The sequence below is a fragment of the Sorex araneus genome, chromosome X (genome assembly GCF_027595985.1).
Source record: "Sorex araneus isolate mSorAra2 chromosome X, mSorAra2.pri, whole genome shotgun sequence".
NCBI classification, from domain to species: domain Eukaryota; kingdom Metazoa; phylum Chordata; class Mammalia; order Eulipotyphla; family Soricidae; genus Sorex; species Sorex araneus.
The window spans coordinates 9,714,956-9,737,332 of record NC_073313.1 but is presented as its reverse complement, the minus strand read 5'-3'; the positions used below and the strand labels follow the sequence as shown (position 1 = coordinate 9,737,332).

Below are 22,377 nucleotides of genomic sequence, written 5' to 3'. Positions count from 1 at the left end.
CAAATCAATCATCAGGGCGCTGGAGCAATAGCACAGCAGGTAGGACATTTGCCTTGCACGCGGTTGACCCGCATTTGATTCCCATAGGGTTCCCTGAGTGCCGACGGTGATTTCCTGAGTGCAGAGCCAGGAGTACCCCGTGTGCTTTGCCAGGTGTGAACCAAAAACAAAACAAAACAAAAATCAATCTTCAATCCTCATTTTAAAGAAAATTGTTTTCTTCATTTTATGAAGGGACATGATAATCCAGAGTTTAAACCCTTCTGAGAAACATACAATCACACTGGACAACATGGGGTAGGGATATCATGCAGTGGTAGAAGCTTGCATGCGTGAGGCTCTGGGTTTGAACCCCAGGCACTGTAGAAACAAGATTTTTACAATGAGTTGAAATGTGAAAAATGGATTTAAAGCAGGGGAAGAAAAAGGTACTGAAGCTAGTACAGCAGGTTTGTGACAACTGCTGAGCCTTCCAGCAATGGATGTGGGGAGAGTTTTTCATGCTCTTCTCCCTTTGCAGATTTGGGGAAGCTTCATATGCTGGGGAAATGTTCTTAGCATGACCTATGAAACAAGGTCTGTTTTTTTCTATTGGATGGGTTGGTTAGTAGAATTGCTAAGGCATTGAGAGGAAGCTTTGCCCCCTCCCAGAAATTAATTTCCATACTTTCAGTGTACAGTTTTTATGATTTACTCAACAGTAATTACTCAATGAATTATTTTGGGAGCAGAATATTAGGGGTCACATCTGGCAGTGCTCAGGGCTACTCCTGGCACACACACTTGGGGATCGCTCCTAGTGGGGCTTGAAGGACAGAATCCAGGTCGGCCACAGGTACGACAAACACCTTAATTCTTGGACTATCTCTGCAAACCCCATCCACCAATAATTAAAACTCCAGATCCAGTAAGACCCACAGACCGCTGGACTAATTTTTTTTTAATGAACTTTCTTGGTCCCACCCACCAGAGAAGTACCACGGGAGGAAACGGCCAGCTGCTCCCTACTCAGCACTCCCAGGGGTGGTCTCATGCTCTGGCCAGTGTGGTAGATCATCGTGGTCACCCTCCCCAGAAGGTCCAGGCACCTTACAGTGCCACCAGTCATTTCACAGTTCTCTGGGGAAAGGCTGCAAGTGATTCCCTCAGGGGAGTTTCTGGAAAAGGGAAAATAAACCACTCAGGAACATAATGGTGGCTCCCAGGGATGCTACCAAAGGCGCAGTGCCGAGTTCCTGTGAGTCGGGCCTGGAGGGCATTGAAAACGACGGTGGGAAGTCAATGCCCTGCTCGTTGCTTACGGCTTGGTACGTGTAGATGACAGTCAGGACAACACAGATGCTCGCAACGGTGCACAGAAACCCGGACATCAGAAAATAATCCTTCGTCTTGGACGTCTTCGCCATGAACACATTCCGGAGAGCCATGATGAGGGCGACCTTTCCCAGGTACCCCAGAATAACGCCGAGGAGCAGGAGGTACTGGACTCTCTGAAGTGAAGGAGGGAGGTAACTGTCGAAGAACGGATAGCTGTGGCAGAAAGATGCGACGCGGGTGCGCGGCACTTGGTAGATGCAGACTTTCCATATGCCCACGAGGGCCAGGCCTTGGGGACTGCTCATGTGCCATATCCGCCACTCGGCGAAGCCCATGGCTGCGGTGCACATGATCAAGCCAACAGTGAGCAGAGCAAAGCTTGCCACATGCAGGTTGCTGTGGTGGACCCGCGTGTTCCACAGTCCGGGAGTCTTCCACGGCCTGCAAGAGAGAGAGAGAGAGAGAGTTCCACACCAAGTAAAGGTGTTTGGAGGAGCCGCTTGGGACGGGAGATGCGTGCCGAAAGTAGACTATAGATCAAACACAATGGCCACTCAATGCCTCTATTGCAAACCACAACACCCCAAAGGAAAGAGAGTAAAAGGGAATGCCCTGCCTCAGAGGCGGGGTTGGGTGGGGGGAGGTCGGGGTGGGGGTGGTAGGAGGGATGCTGGGACCATTGGTGGTGGAGAATGGGCACTGGTGGAGGGGTGGCTACTCGATCATTGTATGACTAAAACACAAACATGAAAGTTGTAACTATGTAAGTACCTCATGATGATTCACTATCAAAAAAATATTTTTTTTTGTTCAAAGTAAATGTTTTATTCTCCGTACTCTTAAATAAAGTTGTTTGGACATCGATTAACTTTCATTTATATATTGCTTAACTTGTACTTAAATTCCTTTTTTACATAGAATGAACATATGTATTGGCAAGTTGTCATTCTTTCTTTTAAGTTGGGTCAGTTTCCAATATTACTCTTTCTTTCATTGCTTTTAAATGGCCCGGAGTCCCTCAAAGATTTTTTTTTAACATTATGTTGGCTTTTATTATGTGCCAGTGTTACTTCCTCTATGACTATTCATCCTTATTGTTATGAATGATTAATTTATGCATAGTAACAAATACTGGATTTTACCATATTTAATTATATGTCTAATTCCACTGCATTTCATTTATTTTTATTTAATTGATGCACCTTTATCTTTGTTGAACAATTTGATCTTTCAATGATTTTTTTTTCTGTGTTGTTTTTTTTTTTTTTTTTAATTTTTTTTTTTTTTATCACCGTGAGGGTACAGTTACAGATTTATACACTTTTGTGCTTATACTTCCCTCATACAAAGTTCGGGAACCCATCCCTTCACCAGTGCCCATTCTCCACCACCCGTAAACCCAGCGTCCCTCCCACCCTCCCCAATCCCATCTCCCCCCCACCCCACCCTGCCACTGTGGCAAGGCATTCCCTTCTGTTCTCTCTCTCTAATTAGCTGTTGTGGTTTGCAATAAAGGTGTTGAGTGGCCGCTGTGCTCAGTCTCTAGCCCTCATTCAGCCCGCAACTCCCTTCCCCCACATGGCCTTCGACTACAATGTAGTTGGTGATCGCTTCTCTGAGTTGACCTTTCCCCGGAACGTGAGGCCAGCCTCGAAGCCATGGAGTCAACCTCCTGGTACTTATTTCTACAGTTCTTGGGTGATAGTCTCCCACTCTGTTATTCTATATACCATAGATGAGTGCAATCTTTCTATGTCTGTCTCTCTCTTCCTGACTCATTTCACTCAGCATGAAACTTTTCATGCCCATCCACTTAACTACAAAATTCTTGACCTCCTTTTTTCTAACAGCTGCATAGTATTCCATTGTATAGATGTACCAAAGTTTGCTCAACCAGTCATCCGTTCTGGGGCATTCGGGTTTTTTCCAGATTCTGGCTATTGTAAACAGTGCTGCGATGAACATACATGTGCAGATGTTGTTTCGATTGTACTTTTTTGCCTCTCTGGGATATATTCCCAGCAGTGGTATTGCTGGGTCAAATGGGAATTCAATATCTAATTTTTTGAGAATCGTCCAAATTGTTTTCCAGAAGGGCTGAACCAGTCGGCATTCCCACCAGCAGTGAAGAAGGGTCCCTTTCTCCCCACATCCTCTCCAACAGCGGTTGCTTTTGTTCTTTTGGATGTGTGCTAGTCTCTGTGGTGTGAGGTGGTATCTCATGGTTGTTTTGATCTGCATCTCTCTGATGATTAGTGATGCAGAGCACTTTTTCATGTGCCTTTTGGCCATTCGTATTTCTTCCTTGGTAAAGTTTCTGTTCATTTCTTCGCCCCATTTTTTGATGGGGTTGGATGTTTTCTTCTTGTAGAGTTTAACCAGTGCTTTATATACCATTGATATCAACCCCTTATCTGATGGGTATTGTGTAAATATCCTTTCCCATTCTGTGGATAGTCTTTGTATTCTGGTCACTGTATATCTTGCGGTGCAGAAGCTTTTTAGTTTAATGTAGTCCCATTTGTTGATCTCTGTTTTTACTAGATTGCTTAGTTCCGTGCCACCTTTGAAGATACCTTTATCTTCAATATCGTGGAGGGTTTCGCCGACCTTGTCTTCAATGTACCTTATGGTTTGTGGTCTAATGTTGAGGTCTTTAATCCATTTTGATCTGACTTTTGTGCATGGTGTCAGGTCAAGGTCTAAACCCATTTTTTTGCATGTGGTTGTCCAGTTGTGCCAGCACCATTTGTTAAAGAGGCTTCAAAAAAATATTTTTTAAAAAAATTTCTTCTGTGCAAACTTTTTAAATTTTTTAGTAGCAGATCAGTGTCTGAGTTTTTAAATTAACTTTTTGATTAAGGCATTGTTTCTTGCAATTGCATGGTATTCCATTGTCTATATACCGCTCCTTCAGAATCCACTTATCTGCTGTTGGACACTGGCTGATTCTATATCCTAACTCTTGTGTAATTGCTGCCATCAATGGTGTTGTGCATATAAGAGAGAGAGAGAGAGAGAGAGAGAGACAGAGACAGAGAGACAGAGACAGAGAGAGAGAGTTCAGGCACAGGGTTGGGGCGAGGCCAGATTGGGTGTGGAACATCCAAGTCATGGGCCTGCAGAGACCGCTGGACCCTCACCCTCTGTCTCGGGCATCTCACCCCAACAACATGCCAAGAGCCAGGGACAACACTTGCCCCCAACCTCCACCCGCACCGACCCTCCACACAGTGGGCTGCACTTCAGGGCACTGGGCCAAAGGCACCATATCAGTGTCCTCACGAGGCCAAATGCTGAAAAGCAACTTCGCGGCCTCTGTGTAATACTAAAACTGTTGGCATGGACACCACGTCCACTGTCCTGAGACACAGAGCTCCTTCCCCTTCATTCCAATCTTCTTCCTTCTTTCTCCTTTCATTCTTTCCTTCCTTCCTCCCTCCTCTCCTCCCTCGTTCCTTCCTTCTTTCCTTCCTTTCTCCCTTCCTTTTACCCTTCCTTCCTTCCTTCCTTCCTTCCTTCCTTCCTTCCTTCCTTCCTTCCTTCCTTCCTTCCTTCCGTCCTTCCTTCCTTCCTTCCTTCCTCACTTTCTCCCTTCCTTCATCCTTCCTTTCTTCCTTCCTTTCTCTCTTCCTTCCATCCTTCCTTCCTTCCTCTTCCCCTTCCTCCATTTCTCCATTCCTTCCATCCTTCCTTCCTTCCTCCCTTCCTCCCTCCCTTCTTCCTCCCTCTCTTCCTTCCTTTCTTCCTTCCTCCTTTTCTCCCTTCCTTCATCCCTCCCTCCCTCCCTTCCTTCCTCCCTCCCTCCCTCCCTCCCTCCCTTCCTTCCTTCCTTCCTTCCTTCCTTCCTTCCTTCCTTCCTTCCTTCCTTCCTTCCTTCCTTCCTTCTTCCCCTTTCTTTCTTCTCTCTTCGTACTTCATCTTTCTTTCTTCCCTTTCTCGCTACCCCTTCCTTCCTTTTTGTTTCCTTTCTTCCTTGTTCCTTGCTTTCTCTTTCTTCCAACCTCCTTTTTTCTTCCTCCCTTTCTTCCTTCCTACCCCTTCCTTCTTCCTGTCCCTTCCTCCCTGCCTTCTTCCTTTGTTCTTTCTTCCTCCCCCTTCCTTCTCTTTGCCTTCCTCCTTCCCCCTCCTTCTTTCGTTCTGCCTTCCTCCTTCTTTATTCCTTCCTTCCTCCTTCCCCTTCCATCTTTCCTTTTCCTTCCTTCCTAGCCACATCCAGCAATGCAAAGGGATCACTTCTGGTGGAGCTCAGGGGCCCCTATAGGGTGCCAGAGATTCAATCTGGGTTGGCTGAGTGAGGACAACAGGAGCTGCCTATGCTAGACTGCCACTCTGACCCCGAGGTATTTTTCATGACCTTACAGGAAGCGCTGCTGTTCTTACTGTGGCCAGCCACATACACATACCCAGTACAACCTGAGTGCTGGGTCTCAGGCCAAGCAAAAGACCATGCAGCCACGATGAGAGAGGAAAGGGTGAGAAAGGAGTGAGAAAGAGAGAGAGAGATAACTCTCTGAGCTAGAACCCAGGCTCTGCAGCCTGCAGACTCAGTATAAGAAATAAACGTACCACCCATGCCCCACCTTTCCAGAAGCCCCAGCAGTCAGGCCGTCCTCTAACGTGCCACCATGCTGACCCACTCATCAGCCCCACTCTTCAGCGTTACTAAATCTCCAGGGAGATGTATGCCAAGCAGCTGAATTCACGGGCATACCAGTTCTGTCTCCTGCCCCATTTCCCACCCACCGCCCACTGAAAACTTGTGGGTACTCTCAGGACTGGGGCTGGCCGAGTCCTGTCCCTGTCTGGACACTTTCGCATGACCCGCTAGCCACACTTGCACCCCACAGCTGCCACCACGCCAAAGGACCTCACTCCATGGCTCCACTAAGGATCTCTGCAGACTCATCCCAGTTCTACATATTTTGAAATGTCTGGACACTTTCAAATTGCACAGGACTGAAATTCCAGTAGGAGCTCACCACAGTAGATAGGAAGGTAACCTGGATGTCAAGAAAACTCAACAAATGAAACCAATAACACAAAAGGCTCAAATGCTGATGAAAAGCGTAGTAAATCCTCAGATAAAGACCCTGAGCTAAGATAGAAAAATTTTACCCACTGTGCTATTGCTCCAGCCCCCGAACATAGAGGGCTCTTACCCTCTTCCCATCCCACTGCCCTGGCACTCTGACCTCTCCGTACATCACGTGGACAGAGGAAGTCCCCTCCACCCAGATCTCCTACCCAGCACGTGCCCCTACTGTCCCATAATGCTGATGCTGGCCTCTTCAGTCATCCAGGTGTGTCAAGGGTTCCTACCCTCTTCCTGCCCAGTGTCCCCTGCCTCATGACCACTCCCTGGATCCTCTGGACCAAGGAAGACCCCTGGTTAGTCAACCCAAATCTGCTCAGACTCAGACTACAATTTCCCCCTTCCAACCAACTTGAAAAACAACTGGAAGACAGTTTTACCCTTTGAACTTCACCAACTCCAAGGGTTGTCTGTTTTGACATTTGGCCTCAAATGCGTCCATAATAACCCTCTATACAAATGAGATTACTTATTCACTCTCATGACCACTGAAATAGCATCTTAAGGGCACAGAAACTTTTTAAAAAATTTTTAAAATGTTTACAGGAATCACTGTGAGGTACATTTAGAGACGTACAAACTTTCGTGCTTATGTTTCAGTCATACAATGATCGAGTGCCCATCCTTCCAACAGTGCCCATTTTCTACCACCAATGATCCTAGCATCCCTCCCACAAACCCAACACCTTCCCCCACCCCACCCCGCCTCTGTGGCAGGGCATTCCCTTTTGCTCTCTCTCCTCTTTGGTGTGTTGTGGTTTGCAATATAGGAATTGCAAAAACAACTTGATTCCTTCCACACACACATTCACAAAAGTGGCAATACAGTCCTATCTATCATTAATCTCTCTCGATATCCATGGAATAAACTTCCCTATAATGAGTCATAGAGTAGTTGGATGGATCAGAAAAGAAAATGCATTCACTTGTTTCCTACAGGAAACACCTAAAAACACAGGATAAATACAGATTTAGAGTGAAAGGATGAAAAACAATCATAAAAGTCCATTGGAAGTGGGGGACAGAAAAAGCTGGTTCAACCATACTTCTATCAGACCTAATTCCATTCAATATAAAGGAAGTACTCAGAGACAGTGGTGGACGCTACTTATTGTTAAGGGGACAAAAGACCAAAATAATACTGTCATCAACATTTATGTACCAAATGAAGGCCCAGGAAGGCTCACAAACCTAAAGAAACACATTGACAGAAACACAGGAGTGGTGGGAGACTTCAGCACTCCACTTTCACCCTACACAGATCATCTAGTTGGAATATTAGTAAAGAGACCAGAGATTTAGATAAGGGGCTAAAAGAACTGTTGGACATATACAGGGCTCTTAATCCCCGAAACAGAATACACATTCTTCTCTTGTGTCCATAGATCATCCTCCAGGATAGATTCCCTGTTAGTGCAAAACTCAGACATACATAAATTTACAAATATAGAAATTCTTTGTGGGTGAGATGCTTCGATTTTTATTCTTGGATTGAATATGAAGGCAAAAGCATAAGGAAAGCAAATATGATTTTTGATAATTGGGTTTTAAAAAGGTAGACATTATTACTCTCTCAATTAAAATCCAATCACCTTAAACTAACTCAGCACAAAGGAATCCTACTCAAAACATAATATCTAATGACATGAAATTGTTACTTTCTTACCCCACCAGGACACGGTTATAAACAGGAAATTTTTTTCAATGGAAGGTTAATTATTATTTTATTTATTTATTTAATATTTATTTTATTGAATCACCGTGAAAAAAGTTACAAAGCTTTCAGGTTTAAGTCTCAGTCATATAATGATCAAACCACCATCCCTTCACCATTGCACATGTTCCACCACCAAGAACCCCGATACACCCCTCTTCCTACATCCCCCGACCTGAGTGGCTAATGATATTCACTTTACTCTCCCTATACTTTGAGTACATTCAGTATTTCAACAGAGGACTCACTATTATTTTTTAGAATTTTCCCTCAAAATCAAACCTGCTGGAAAGGCATAGTTTGATGATTTTGTTTTTCGTTGCTGAGAGTGAAGAGTATATGAGCTTGCACGGCTGCAAGAGCAGCCACACGGGTTTGGATTTCTGATATTTTAGTAATTAAGTCCAGAGAGATTTCTGCCAGAATTCACCAAAAGGGAAGGCCGAGAGAGAAAAACCTTACCCCTCCCCGGGTGACCCGGGTTGTAGCTCAGTTCACAGTCTAGATGCATTTCTGCAAGAAACCGCTGGGTGCCAAAAGTGATTAGTAGCCCTCGAGGATCATAGTCTTTAAGGAGCCTACGAATATAGAAATTTTACAGAGTACTTTCTCAGACCATAATGCCATGTAGTAGAAATAAACCACAGAAGATGGGGAAAACTTCCAACACTTGGAAGCTGAACAAAACACTGCTAAACAATCATTCAATCAAACAAGAAATCAAGGAAGAATACAAACTTTTCCTGACATTGTCATTATATTTTGACAATGAAGACACAAGCTACCAGAATCTATGGGTTACAGCAAAAGCTGCAATACAAAATACATAGCAATGCAGGCTTATGTTAAGAAAGAAAAAAAACCCAAATCAACAACCTAAATACAAACCTCAAAAGATCTTTCTCTTTTTTTTGGTAAAAAAACGGACTTTTGAAAATTCAAAATATAATGACAGTTCTCTATGAACAACTTTAGAGCTGGAGAATCTTAAGAAATGGATAGATTTTTAGAGTCACATATTCTCCCAAAGTTGAATGAAGAGGAAGTAGAAAGCCTAAACAGGCCAATCCCAAGTAAAGAAATTAAAGCAGTAATTAAGAATCTCCCCAAAAACAAAAGTCCTGGTCCAGACAGTTTCACTGGTGACTTCACTGCCTAGACTTTCTAAGGTCTTCAAAACATCCTTCCTAACACCTACTATCTTGCTAACATAACACAAACACCCAAAGGAAACAGACACTTCCAGAAAAGACAATTTCAAACCAATCTCCCTGGTGAACATCCATGCAAAAATCTTGAAAATATAGCCAAGCAAATCCAACAATATATTGTAAAATATTATCCACCCTGATCAAGTGTGATTCATACCTGGGATGCAAGGGTGGTTCATCATATGCAAATCAGTGGACACAATACACCACATCAATAAAAGAAAGAGCCTGATCAAATCAACTGATGGAGAGAAAGCTTTTGATGATATCCAACATTCATTCATGATGCAAACAAACAAACAAACAAACAAACAGCTCGACAAAATAAGGGTGGAAGATACTGGCCATTACTAGTACCTTCCCCCAGATAGTAATGGCCAGTACCTTTTGCGGTTATGACACAGTTTGTTCCATGACCGGGCTCTTAACTTATTATACTTCTCATGGTGCTTAGCTTGTCCCTTTTTGATACCACAATGACATATGGCTTCCCCTGGGGACATCCAATCCCGCTGGGATTAAGAAAGACTAAACTGGCCTACTATACTGTAGTCTGGGGAATGTAGCCAGACGTCCCCAGGAAGAGCCACTTTTGAAGCTTAATATATCTCTTACTGTGTTCATACAAAATGACTAGAAATATTCTAAGAAGTCAATGTAATGATTTTTTATTTGAATGAATGACTAGCTAAGGAAAGGAGAAAGCAATATGCCCTTAGATAGAATCCTTGAGCGGATCTCCTGGGAATCTAGAGTATGAACTCCCGGGTGAGATTTTGTTCTTGAGTTAATCTCCTAGAAGAACTTCCCCTGAAGGAGGGGCTTTACATCTGTTTATTGTTACGATGATGTCCAACCCAACTTCTGTGTACTCCCACCCTTCACTGTTTCTACACAGCTATGTTGGAGCACTGTAGTCCCGTTTTTCACCAATTTGCTCTAGCAGGCACCAGTAACGTCTCCTTTGTGAGACTTGTGGTTACCAGTTTTGGCATATGGAATATGCCACGGGTAGCTTGCCAGGCTCCGCCGTGCGGACAGTATACTCTTGGTAGCTTGCTGGGCTCTCCGAGAGGGGCAGAAGAATCAAACCCGGGTCGGTCTCATGCAAGGCAAATGCCCTACCAGCTGTGCTATCGCTCCAGTCCGCTATGCTATGTCATAGCTAAGTCGTGCTATGCATAGTCACAGCTATGCTAAGAGAGAAAAATAAAGGATCGCTGATTACCAAACAAACAAACAAAAAATAGTAGGAACAATCTATGCTGGTGGGGATGTGGTGGGAAAAGAGCTCTCCTCCACAGCTGGTGGGACTGTTGTCTGGTCCAACCCCTGTAAAAACAGTGTGAAGGGTTCTCAGTAAACTTAGAATTAAGCTGACATATGACCAGCAATACGGCTTTGGGACATCTACCCCAGGGCATAGAAACACTCTCTCAAAAGGACATATGGGGGCTGGAGCAATAGCACAGCGGGTAGGCGTTTGCCTTGCACATGGCCAACCTGGGTTTGAATCCCAGCATCCTATATGGTTCCTAAGCACCGCCAGCAGTCATTCCTGAGTGCAGAGCCAGGAGTAACCCCTGTGCAACAACGGGTATGACCCAAAAAGAAAAAAAAAGAGGACATATGCACACCAGTACATTATCTAAGATATGGAATCAGTCTAGGTGTCCAGTAACAGATGAATGAATCTAAAGATGTGCTCTATAGACGCCATGGAATACTACGCAGCTGCAAGGAACAATGAACTCAGGCAATTTGCTGCAACCTGGTTGGAACTGGAAGATCTCATGTTGAGTGACGTCAGCCAGAAGAAGCCAGACACAGGTGACCTCACTTCTCTGTGGTATAAAGAACCACTGGGTGACAGAATGCAATGCAGTCAAGGGTGGGGGGATGCCTACGTCACCCTGATTCCAGAGCACAAGGAGGAAAAGGGCAGGGAAGGAAAGAAATCCAGAGGGGGAAGGAATAAACGAGAAAGTTAGTCCTGGGGAACAGGGCTGAGGGCTTCGGTGATCCTGGTGACAGGGGTGAGGGGTACAGCCACACGGCCAAACCTCAGACTCAGCAACACTGAACACAAGAGATCTAAGCTGCAACCACTGAACTTTGTCACGGGCCTGTCAAGGTGGCGGGCAGGGTGGGGAGGCAGGGGCGGATGGAGCACTGGTGGAGGGAAGTTTGAGACTGCTGGTGGGATTGGTGTTGGAATAGGGATTGGTGTTGCTTAGGAAGGGGAGCTGGGGACATTGGTGGTGAGAAATGTACCCTGGCGAAGGGACGGTGTTGGAACTTTATAGGGCAGAAACCTGACCATGAACTTTGTTTTCATTGGATCCCCCTGAGATATAGTTACCAAACTTTCATGATTGAGTTCAGTCATACAAAGATCGAACACCATCTCTCTACCAGTGTACTTTTTCCACCACCAACATTCTCAGTACCCCTCCCGCCAGCCCCATCCCACCCCCCACCGCACCCCCTGCCTCTATGACAATTTCTTTCTTACTATCTCTCTACCTTGAGGAATTGTTGATTTTGTGGCCTGCCACTTGACTATACAAACCAATTGTGTCTAGGAGCTGCTTTTTTGTAGTCTTTAGGATTTTCTAAGTAGAATATCATGTCATCTGCAAAGAGTGATAGCTTCACCTGTTTCCTATCTGGGTGCCCTTGATATCTTTTCTTTGCCAAACTGCTATGGCAAGAACTTCCAGTGCTAGACTGAACAGGAGTGTCGAGAGTGGGCATCCTTGTCTTGTCCCTTAGAGGAAGGCTTTTATTTTCTTCCCATGGAGAATAATACTGTGACTCAAGAGGAAAGCTTTTGACTATACTGGCTAATGGAGCCCTAGATGGCTTTAACGAAACTGAGAAATCTCCTTCAATTCCCATTTTATTGATAGTTTTTATCATGAACAAGTGCTGGATCTTGTCAAATGCTCTCTCTCTGCATCTATTGATATGATCATATGGCTTTTATCTTTTCTTTTATTGATACTTTGTTTTATGCTGATTGACTTGTGAGTGTTAAACCATCCTTGAATCCCCAGGATGAACACTACTTGGTCATGGACTATGATATTTTCGATGAGTCATTGGATTCTGTGTGCTAGGCTTTTGTTAAGGTACTTTGCACCTGTCATAAACAACTTTGTGTATTTCACGCTGATTCAATTTAAGAAAAAAATAAAAATTTAACGTCAAGCAAAAAATATTATATGAGTAAAAGCCAAGTATCAGTAAGTGTGTAAATCAAGGTTCTTTCTATTTAAATTCTTTAAAAAATTCGGTCATAGTACGGTTGGCCTTGCCTGTGACCAGTCCAGGTTCAATCCCCAGCACCATAGGGTCCCCCAAGCCCCACCAGGAGGGATCCCTGGGCACTGCGCCAGGAGTAAGCCCTGGGCACTGCAGGGTGTGGCCCCCAAACAAACGGACGAAAACCCCAAATGTTACAAACCCGTACAATAATCTTGCAGCGGTCATTAGGACACTTTCCAGCCTCCCAGTGTCCCTCCAAACACCTGGGTTCAATGTTCACGTGAAGGACCACACGTGCAGAGCAGAATTCTCTGGGACACAATAGAAGCCCTCAGGGTAGGCTATTTTCTGGGTTCAGGGATGGGAGGATGCTCCTCGCTCCTGAAGGTGTAGTTTGCCCACGGCCCACAAGGTGGCAACATCAGGCCGCTCCTGGGTTCTGGGCAGGCTGGGGAAATGGGTCCTGGCAGTCCCAGAAAACAGGTGCAAGACAGGAGTCTGGCCCCACTGGGCTTCACCCCCTCCCTCCCCTTCGCTGCTCGCCACCTTCCAGTGTGCTGAGAGCACGAGCAGGCTGTTGGGCGCAGGCAGTCGTGCCGAGAAGCCCTCAGCTGGGTGGGGTTCGGGGCACACTGGCACACCCACTAAGGTCAAGAAACTGGCCACTCAGCCCAGAGCAATTGGGGGATGCGACGGGGGACACGGGTGATACCAACTCCACCCCTGTGTGACCCCTCGCTGCCCGCGATGGGGGCTTGGGTGTCTTCTCTCTCACCCCACCTGCCCGACATGACCGTGGCAGTGGGTAGGGACCACATAACAGCCATCCAACCTGCACCCCCCGTGCCGGGGGGAGAGAGTGTCAGCTGTGAGCTGTGCTGGGCAACAGTGCCCAAACACACACACACACACACACACACACGGACGCACACAGAATACATATACGGATACACACACTCAAACACCCAGACACAGACACACAAACACAAAGGCAAATACACGAATGCACACACACACGCACACAGACACAAACACACACGGGGACACACACACAGACACAGACACACAGATACACACACGGATGGCACACATAAATGTACAGACACTGATGCACGCACACAAACACAGACACACACTAACACACACAAATGCACACAGACACAGATACACAGATGCACACACACAAACTCACACAGACACAGACACACACACAGACACACACACGGACGCACACATAAATATGGATGCACACACACGAATGCACACACACAAACACATAGATACAAAGGGACACATACAGATGCACACACACATACTCACACACACAAGGACACACAGACACACAGATACACACAGATGGACATAAATGCACAGAGACACAAACACAGTCGCACACACAGACACAAACGAACGCACACAGCATAAATACATGGATGCACACACACAAACACCCAGACACAGACACACACACAGGCAAATACACGGACGCAGACACACACGCACGCAGACACAAACAAATGCACACACAGACACAGACACACGGATGCACGGACAAAAAAGATGCACACACAAGCATGCACACACACTAACACACAGATACAAAGGCACACGCACAGATGCACACACACGGAAACAGACACACACTGATACACACACAGGGACACACACACAAAGATACACAGATAAACACATGATGCACACACATAAATGCACACAGAGACACGCACACACACAGAAACACACGAATGCACACACACATGCACACAGACACACACACGGTGACAAACACACAGACACACAGATACACACACGGATACACACACAAACACACACAGACACAGATACACAGACACACACAGACACAGATGCGCACACACAAATTCACACAGACACAGACACACACATGGACACACACGGATGCACACATAGTTATGGATGCACACACACGAATGCACACACAAATGCAAACATACAAAGGGACACACAGATCCACACACATGTAAATAGACAACCACACACGGATGCACACACACACAGACGCACACACACACAAGGACACACAGACACAGACACACAGATACACACACATAAATGCACAGAGACACAGACACAGATGCACACACAAGCATGCACACACACTAATGCACAGATACAAAGGCACAAGCACAGACGCACACATAAGCAAACAGACACACACACGAATACACACACGGACACACACAAAAAGACACATAGATACACATGGATGCACACACATACATGCACACAGACACAGAGAGAGACAAGCACAGACACAGAAACACATGAATGCACACACACAGACACTAACACACATGGTGAAACACACAGACACAGACATACAGATACACACACGGATGCACACACATAAATACACAGACACTGACACACACACAGAGACACAGACACACATGAACGCACACACACAAATGCACACAGAAACAGTTACACAGACACACACAGACACAGATGCACACACACAAACTCACACAGACACAGACACACCATCGATACACACACAGACGCACACATATATACGGATGCATACACACACGAATGCATACACACAAACGCACAGATACAAAGGGACACAGACAGATGCGTACACATATAAACAGACAAACACACGCATGGATGCACACACACGGACGCACACACACAAGGAGACACAGACACAGACACACAGATACACAAACAGATGCACACACATAAATGCACAGAGACACAGACACAGATGCACACACACAAGCATGCACACACACTAATGCACAGATACAAAGGCACAAGCACAGACCGACACACAAGCAAATAGACACACGCACGCATACACACACGGACACACATACAAAGACACACAGATACACACACGGATGCACACATAAAGACACACAGATACACACAAGGATGCACACACATAAATGACACAGACACAGACAGAGACACGCACACACACAGAAACACATGAAGGCACACACAGAAATGCACACAAACACAGAAACATAGAGATACAGATGCACACACACATGCACACAGACACACATGCACGCAAAACACCTGAAACCATCTCCCCTCCCGGGGCACTGCGCAGGGCAGCTACCGCACCAGCACTCACGCCAGCACCAGCGGCTTCTCCCCAGGTGGGGCCATGAACAAGGGCCTTGGGGCTGTGGCAAGAATGGGATTTTCTGGGCCCTCCTGTTCCGGGGGCAATGGTGGGGGGCCTCAAAGGACAGGCAGTCCGGATGAAGTGGGCCAGGCTGGGCTCTTCCTGACGGTGTGTTGGGGGAAGTGAAGTCACACACAGACAGCAGACATGGAGGAGTGCTGTGTGTGGGAGGGCTGCAGTGGGCAAGAGAAGGGGGGCATAAATGGGACGGGGGACGCGGGTTGGCTGGGCACCGAGGTCAGCAGCTGCTAGTTCCAGTCAGCTCGGCGGGGAAACGGTCAACTCTGTCTTGGGGGCTGGAGGTGAGGGTCCCGCCCCCAGTCCCTGTCTGCCAGCTGCCCCTTGCCCAGGCCTCATGAGCACCCCGGGATCTGGGGACCCCCGGGGAGGAAGCTGAGAGCCTGGTTCGCTGGGCAGCCGCGCCCCACTCACCTCTTCCTCAGGGCCGTCTCCATGGTGCTCAGCGCCCTGCGCCGGGCCGAGTCCGACCTCTTCCTGGACTTCATGCCGAGTCTGGCCTGAGTATAACGCTCTGCTCTGCCCATTTTGCCGCCTTCGCCTGCGAGGACTGCAGGATTCCGTTGCTAGGCGGGGCGCCTCAGAACCCTGCCGACCTGTCACAGGCTCCCCGGGGCGGGGGAAGGGGGGGCATGCAGGAGTTCCAGGCATCAGCTGGATTCTGAGGGGAAGCGTACACAGGCTGAAGCAACCCCGGGTGCCGTCCAGACTCACACAAACCCACTCTCTGGGAGCAGCCCCCGCTACCCACCCTCCCCCAGGGCCGCCTGAGCATGCCCGCCTCTGGCACACGGAGACAGCAGCAGGACCGCCCAGGGCCAGCGCACCTCGCCATGTCCTAGCTCTGCACCGGGGCAAACAGGAGCAACACCGGGGCTGAGCCGCGCTGCTCTGCTGCCCTTCCCCAGCCCGTTTCCTTCTTGACCGGGTGTTCGGGGCCACACCCGCTGACGCTCTGGTTGGGTCAGGAACCACTCCTGGCCATGCCTGGAGAACCATATTGGATGCCAGGGATGGAACCCAGCTGGGCCGTGGGCAAGGCCAGCGCCCTCCCCGTTGCGTGCTCTCTCTGTTCCCTCCACCACCAGCCTGAACCTGCCTCTCAGCCGCCCCGCGCTGCTCCTGGGCACAGTCCCGGGCCCTGCCTTGGAGAAACCCACCAAGGCCAGACACAGACAAGGCCCCCGGCCTGCAGATACCACATGAGCACCTTGGACACACACTGGGACTGTGCAGGGGCCCGGGGCCATCTCAGCATCACGCACCCCCTTTAGTTCCTCGTCCCGTGATGACGTCAGGCAGACGATGCTGCCCCAGCGCGGGCTCTGCCTCCTCGGGAGAATCGCAGTCGAGGCTCCGAGGACAGTGCTCGGTGACGCACTGTCGGCCTGGCAGGCTGGACTCTTGTTAGATGCCCAGGGCCACCACCGTCGCCGCCCCCAAGTGACACCAGCGTGGGGCTCGCTGCTCAGGGCTGGCCCCCACGCCCACCTCACCATGCCTGTGTGTCAGCCACCAGCTGTCCCAGGGAGCGCCAGCAGAGAGGCCGGGGGCACTGCAGTCAGCTTCGTGGGCCCAGTGCCGGGACTCCCGTTTCATCCACTTGCTGCCCTGGAATTCCACCCGGGGCCATCCACTGCTTGTCCCACCCAGTCCATCTCTCACGTGCAGGTGCCTCTCTGCACCCCAGCACAGCTTGTCAGGGGCACTGTTGGCGCTGGGTGCAAATGTGCATCCTGGCCCAAGCTGTGCCTGTGCCTCTGCACAAGGGCCCAATCTCCCTGGCTGTTAAAATCTGTCATGCTGCGGCCGGAGGGGTGGGGAGGGCAGGACGTGCTTTGTGTGCAGGTAGTCCAGTTGGAATTCCAGCAGTGATTGGTCCCTCCCCCCAAAGCTCCACCAGGAGTGGCCTCCGACACTGAGCGGGCGCATTGGCCCAGGGGTCCCCTAGCGATGACGCCAAACCACAAAACAAAATGTCAGCTTAGGGGCCAGAGCGACAGCACAGCAGGGAAGGCACGCAGGCTGTGCACACAGCCAGCCTGGGCTCAGTCCCTGGCAGACCCCTCGAGTCCCCCCAGCCCATGAGGACTGATCCCGAGCACGGAGCTGTGAGCAAGCGCTGAGCAATGCCAGGCAGAGCCCCCACCCCAAACAAAATGTTCTCAGTCAGGGATGCGCCCCCTGTCCCCCGCACACCCACTCAGCTTCGGTGTGTGGTGGTCATGGTAACCAGTCGCCCACACACCTGGCTGTGGAGCTCACACAGGGAGCTGCGGGGACCGGCTGTCGGGGCACCGGGACATACCCTGCTCTGCAGATGTCACCAGCGGATGCCCAGCTGCTCTCACATCTCCGGCTGCAGGGGAGCTCACGCAGACGGGCAGAGCCAGGGCACAGAGATCCTGTACACACTGGGAGTCTAGAAGCCACACAGCTGCCCACCGTGTCCCAGGCCTTTGTGGGGGTGGCGGGTGAATGCCCCACAGCTCAGGGCTTCTCCCGGTTACCCTCTTTACTATCGCTTCAGTGCCACGATTTTTATTGAAAAAGATAGAGACAAATTACCAAGTCACACAGTCAACAAAACTCAGAGACCCAAACTTCAACAGCCCAAGCTACAAGGTGCTTATCAAGAGGGCATGTGGGATGGGGAGTGGGGGGGGGCGAAGGCATGGTCCTTGCACGGATCTGATCCCCAGCTTCCCAAGGGGTCCCATAATTACCGCCAGGAGTAATTCCTGAGTCCAGAGCCTGCAGTAACCCCTCAGCATCACTGGGTATGAACAACACACCCCGAAAACAAAACAAACCAGATACAAAACTGAAAAAAGAAAATCAAAGCCTGGGAGAGAGGGAGCGGAGACGAGAGTTCGGCATTTGCCTTACATGAAACCAATCCAAGTCCATCCCTGGAGCCACAGAGGGTCCCTGATCACAGTCCCTGATCACCACTGGGTGTGGCCTCTAAGGCCCCGCACCCCCACCACAAAAGACAAACAAAACTGAAATCATACACCAAAGACCGGCTTCGTTCACCCAAAACACTATTTATTTAGTTAAAAGTTCAAGCGGGATGAGAAGCTGAGGGCGAAGGTGGACGGGAGACTCTGCCCCTTCCATGCTGGGTGCAGGAGAAGGGCCCCGGGACTCACAGCAGATGGCCATCTCGCTGTCCGAGGCATTCCGGAGTTGAGTTACAGTCTGTATGGACGGAGGGGTTGACGGGCGGATGGGGCAGGGGGAAGATGTGAGCTGGACACACGCCCCCCCAGAACACCTCGCATGAATCATTAGCACCAGATTCCTCCCTAGGCAAGCACAGCGCTTCTAGACAAGGGACGACATAGACTCACGGAATCTGTGGACCCCGCAGGCCACACAGCGAGAAGGAAACAGCCCGACACTGGGGTTAGGCAGGGAGCACAGGGAAGGTGTGCATTTGTAAGACCATCCCAGAACACCGTGGGTGAAAGTTCTTAAGAGACAGAGGACAGTAACAGGGATGGACACAGATTCTAATCTTCACATTTCACAGAGATCGGGGCCAGGCATGAGAAGTGTGCCACTGTCCCACAGGGCAGGATCATCACAGATCAACATGTTTCTCGGACGTCACAATCAGGAGCGCAGCTCTGGGGCTTCTTGAGTGTGACATGACTGGTCTCAGGAACCGGTCACAGCCTCCGGTCTTGGTTGGTGGTGGTGAGTGAGGGCTGCCGGGAAGGGTGCTTATTGCCTAGTGAGTCCACAGAGTGCACCAATGGCCTTTAAGACACCTGTGAGTGGCCAGCCTTGGCCCGGGGTCCCTGCCAGAGAGGGGGCCTGTGCCCAGCTGTGTGGGTGAGGGCGAGGGAAGGTTCAGACTGACAGATCCCGCAATCAATCACGCCTCAACGCTTCCCTCGTGGCCTTGAGCCTAGAGGCCAGCGGCCACCACAGGGGCCTCTGCACCCAGAGGACACTGGCCCCTGGGGCTGTGCAGGAGCCCGGCAGCTGGACACCCTTTCCCGAGCCTTCTGCTACACAGAGGTGCCCAGGGACGAAGGGTGCAAGCGTTTTCCCCCCGCCGGGCAAGCAGACGGTCTTGCTGCGTCATGGGCGCAGCAGAACCCCTGTGGGTGATGCAGTGGTCTGCCTGCTGGAGAAACCCACGAGAACCATGTCAAGTGGGGCCTTGGTGTCACAGGGCCATGCTGTACAGTGGGCATGTCTTCCCCGGCCCCTCTCGCCAACCACTGCCAAAGCCCCCTGCGGGGGACCCCGCAGTGACGTGCAGAGCAGAGGATTCTGACCAGCCCATCCCACCGGCAGAGGGAGGGTCTGGGGGTGAAGGGAGGGAAAGGAAAAGGCACCCCAGGAAACGCCCGGCTGGGCTCCGGAAACAGGGGCTCAAGGACGGGGTTCCTGGGCGTCAGAGTCCGTCGGGGAGAGGCTGCTGACCCCGTGGGCAGCTGGATTTGGGGCCTGCGACAGCCCGTGCCACCTTCTGTCCCCTCAGGGAGCACGAGGGGCACCACGAGCCTTCGGGAGGAGGGGGACACGGAATAAACTCAGCCCCACACGCACAGGGACTTATTGCTCTTTGGTGGTTGTCTGCCTCCCAGCCACGCCGTCTCTGGGCGGGGCTCCCTCGGGGCTGAGGGGACGGGGACGGACTCAGGGGTGCAGAGGTCCGGGTTCGGGCGTGCATGGCGGGCGAGGGGCAGGCGCGGCTTCCTGCCCGTCACTTGCCTCGCTCGGGCGGCAGGCTGTCCAGCAGGCACTTGAGCTGCTCCTCGCCCAGGTGGATCTTGTCGTCCAGCTCCCGCTGTTCGATGAGCAGCGCCGACCGCATCTTCACAAAGTGCTCGCAGTCGGCCAGGCCGTCGGCGCCCAGGTAGCCGGCCAGGATGTGGAAGACGGTGCGCTCCCGGCGGTCCAGGTTCTCCTTCAGCTCCTTGGCGTCCCGGTGCTGCTGCGTGAGGACCCGCTGCTTCTCCCGCAGGGAGTGCTGTGTGAGCCCAAGGGAGGCCGCTGAGCGCCCAGGGCCTCGCGCTTGACCCGCTGCCACAGGCCAGGACCCGCGCGGAGGGGCGGGCGGGGGCTGATTCCCGGGTCTGCGTTGCCGCCTGTCCTCCATGGCCGGGGGCGCAAAGCGACACCTACCAAAGTCTAAACTTTTCTTTGGGGGCCACGCCCGGCAGTGCTCAGGGCTGAGTCCTGGCTGGTTCTGGGGGATCACTGCTGGAGGGGCTCGGGGGACCACCAAGGACGCCGGGGATGGAATCCGGGTTGGGCTCATGTCAGCCAGTGGTTTCAAGTGAGTGAGTTCCACATAGAATGGGAACATGCATCCTATGTGTATGTCTGTTTGACTTGGGGGTCCACACTCGCAGGTGCTCAATCTTCCTCCTCATTCTGCACTCAGGGCTCACTCCCGGTTGGACTGAGAACCCTGTGCAGTGCTGGAAGTACCTTCCCCGGTGTAAATTCTTTCCAGGTCCAACACGTTTCCTTTCCCCCCAGTCCCTGGCCTTCCCTTCCTTGTTGCCGTGCCGGGGGCTGGCTCACACACGTGTGCTGGGAGCTGCACACTTGCTGTGGGGCCAGGGATGACAGCAGCAGAGGCAGCAGGAGTGCAGCTGTGCCAGCTATCGGAAGAGTGGCTGCATCATGCGTGATTCCAATACCACATGCTTCAGGCTTGCCCAGGAAAGGCCTCAACACTTCAGACAGGAGAGATTTACCACAGGGCCTTGGGCGTTGGAAGAATGAGCTAAGCGGGCTGCAGACAGGAGCCGGGGCAGGGAAGGAAAGGAAAACCTGCTTCTCCAGAGATCTGGCGGTTGTGGAGTCGCCCCAATAGCAGCCTTTGCTCCGGGCTGCTTCCTCTCACCCCCAGTGTTGCAGGATGCCCGTGCCATCACCTCTCACACTCTGCACAACTGTGCGGCCTCCAAACTATGAAGACTGTGTTCTCTTCCGGTCCTCTCATTTCTTTGCATCCTCTTTCTTCACATGTGACCCTGACCATTTCACTCAGACACTCATTTAACCTGAAACTGAATGGAGCACAGAGACTGCCGAAGGGCAGCGCTGAGTGTATGCTTCAGGTGCTGGGGGCAGGGTTCAATGCCCAGATCTGCACTGTCCCGGACTGGGAGTTTTCTCTGAGCACAGAGCTGAGAGTAGTGCAAGGCACTGCCAGATATAGTCCCCCTCACACACCCGCTGTCCATCTTCTGTAGCTTAAAGCTAATCACTGATGAAGACATCAAAAACACCCTTTTTTTCCAGGGTCCAAATATACAGTAAAGCATGGAAGGCACTTGCTGTGCACGCTGCCCCCTGAGGTATGATCCCTGGCATCCCGTATGGTCTCCTGAGCCCACCAGGAATGATTCCTGAGTGCAGAGCCAGGAGTCACCCCTGAGTATTGCCAGATATGGCCCCCAAATAAACAAAGCATTGCTTTTACTCTCTGCGCTGGGGCTGTAGCTCGGTGTTGGCGTGTGTGGTTCATATGTATATACCCTTGCCTTTGTCCATGGCACCAAAAATAAATGAAATGAAAATTCTTCCCCCA

General features: G+C 50.2%; 1 protein-coding gene across 1 annotated transcript; it reads right to left on the bottom strand.

Annotated features, from left to right (window-relative positions):
* Positions 1-830: 830 nt before the first annotated feature.
* On the bottom strand, positions 831-16,333 carry LOC129400092 (claudin-34-like). The gene is made up of 2 exons (XM_055123079.1): positions 16,224-16,333; positions 831-1,758 (listed from the first exon to the last, which is right to left on the bottom strand). The coding sequence occupies exons 1-2, from the start codon at positions 16,295-16,297 to the stop codon at positions 1,146-1,148; spliced, it is 687 nt and encodes a 228-aa protein (XP_054979054.1). The 5' UTR covers positions 16,298-16,333; the 3' UTR covers positions 831-1,145.
* Positions 16,334-22,377: the final 6,044 nt, after the last annotated feature.

Coding starts and splice junctions, on each gene's coding strand:
- LOC129400092 (XM_055123079.1), bottom strand. CDS start 16,297: ATGAAGTCCAGGAAGAGGTCGGACTCGGCCCGGCGCAGGGCGCTGAGC. Junction 1,759..16,223: donor GAGACGGCCCTGAGGAAGAG/GTGAGTGGGGCG, acceptor TCTCTCTTGCAG/GCCGTGGAAGACTCCCGGAC.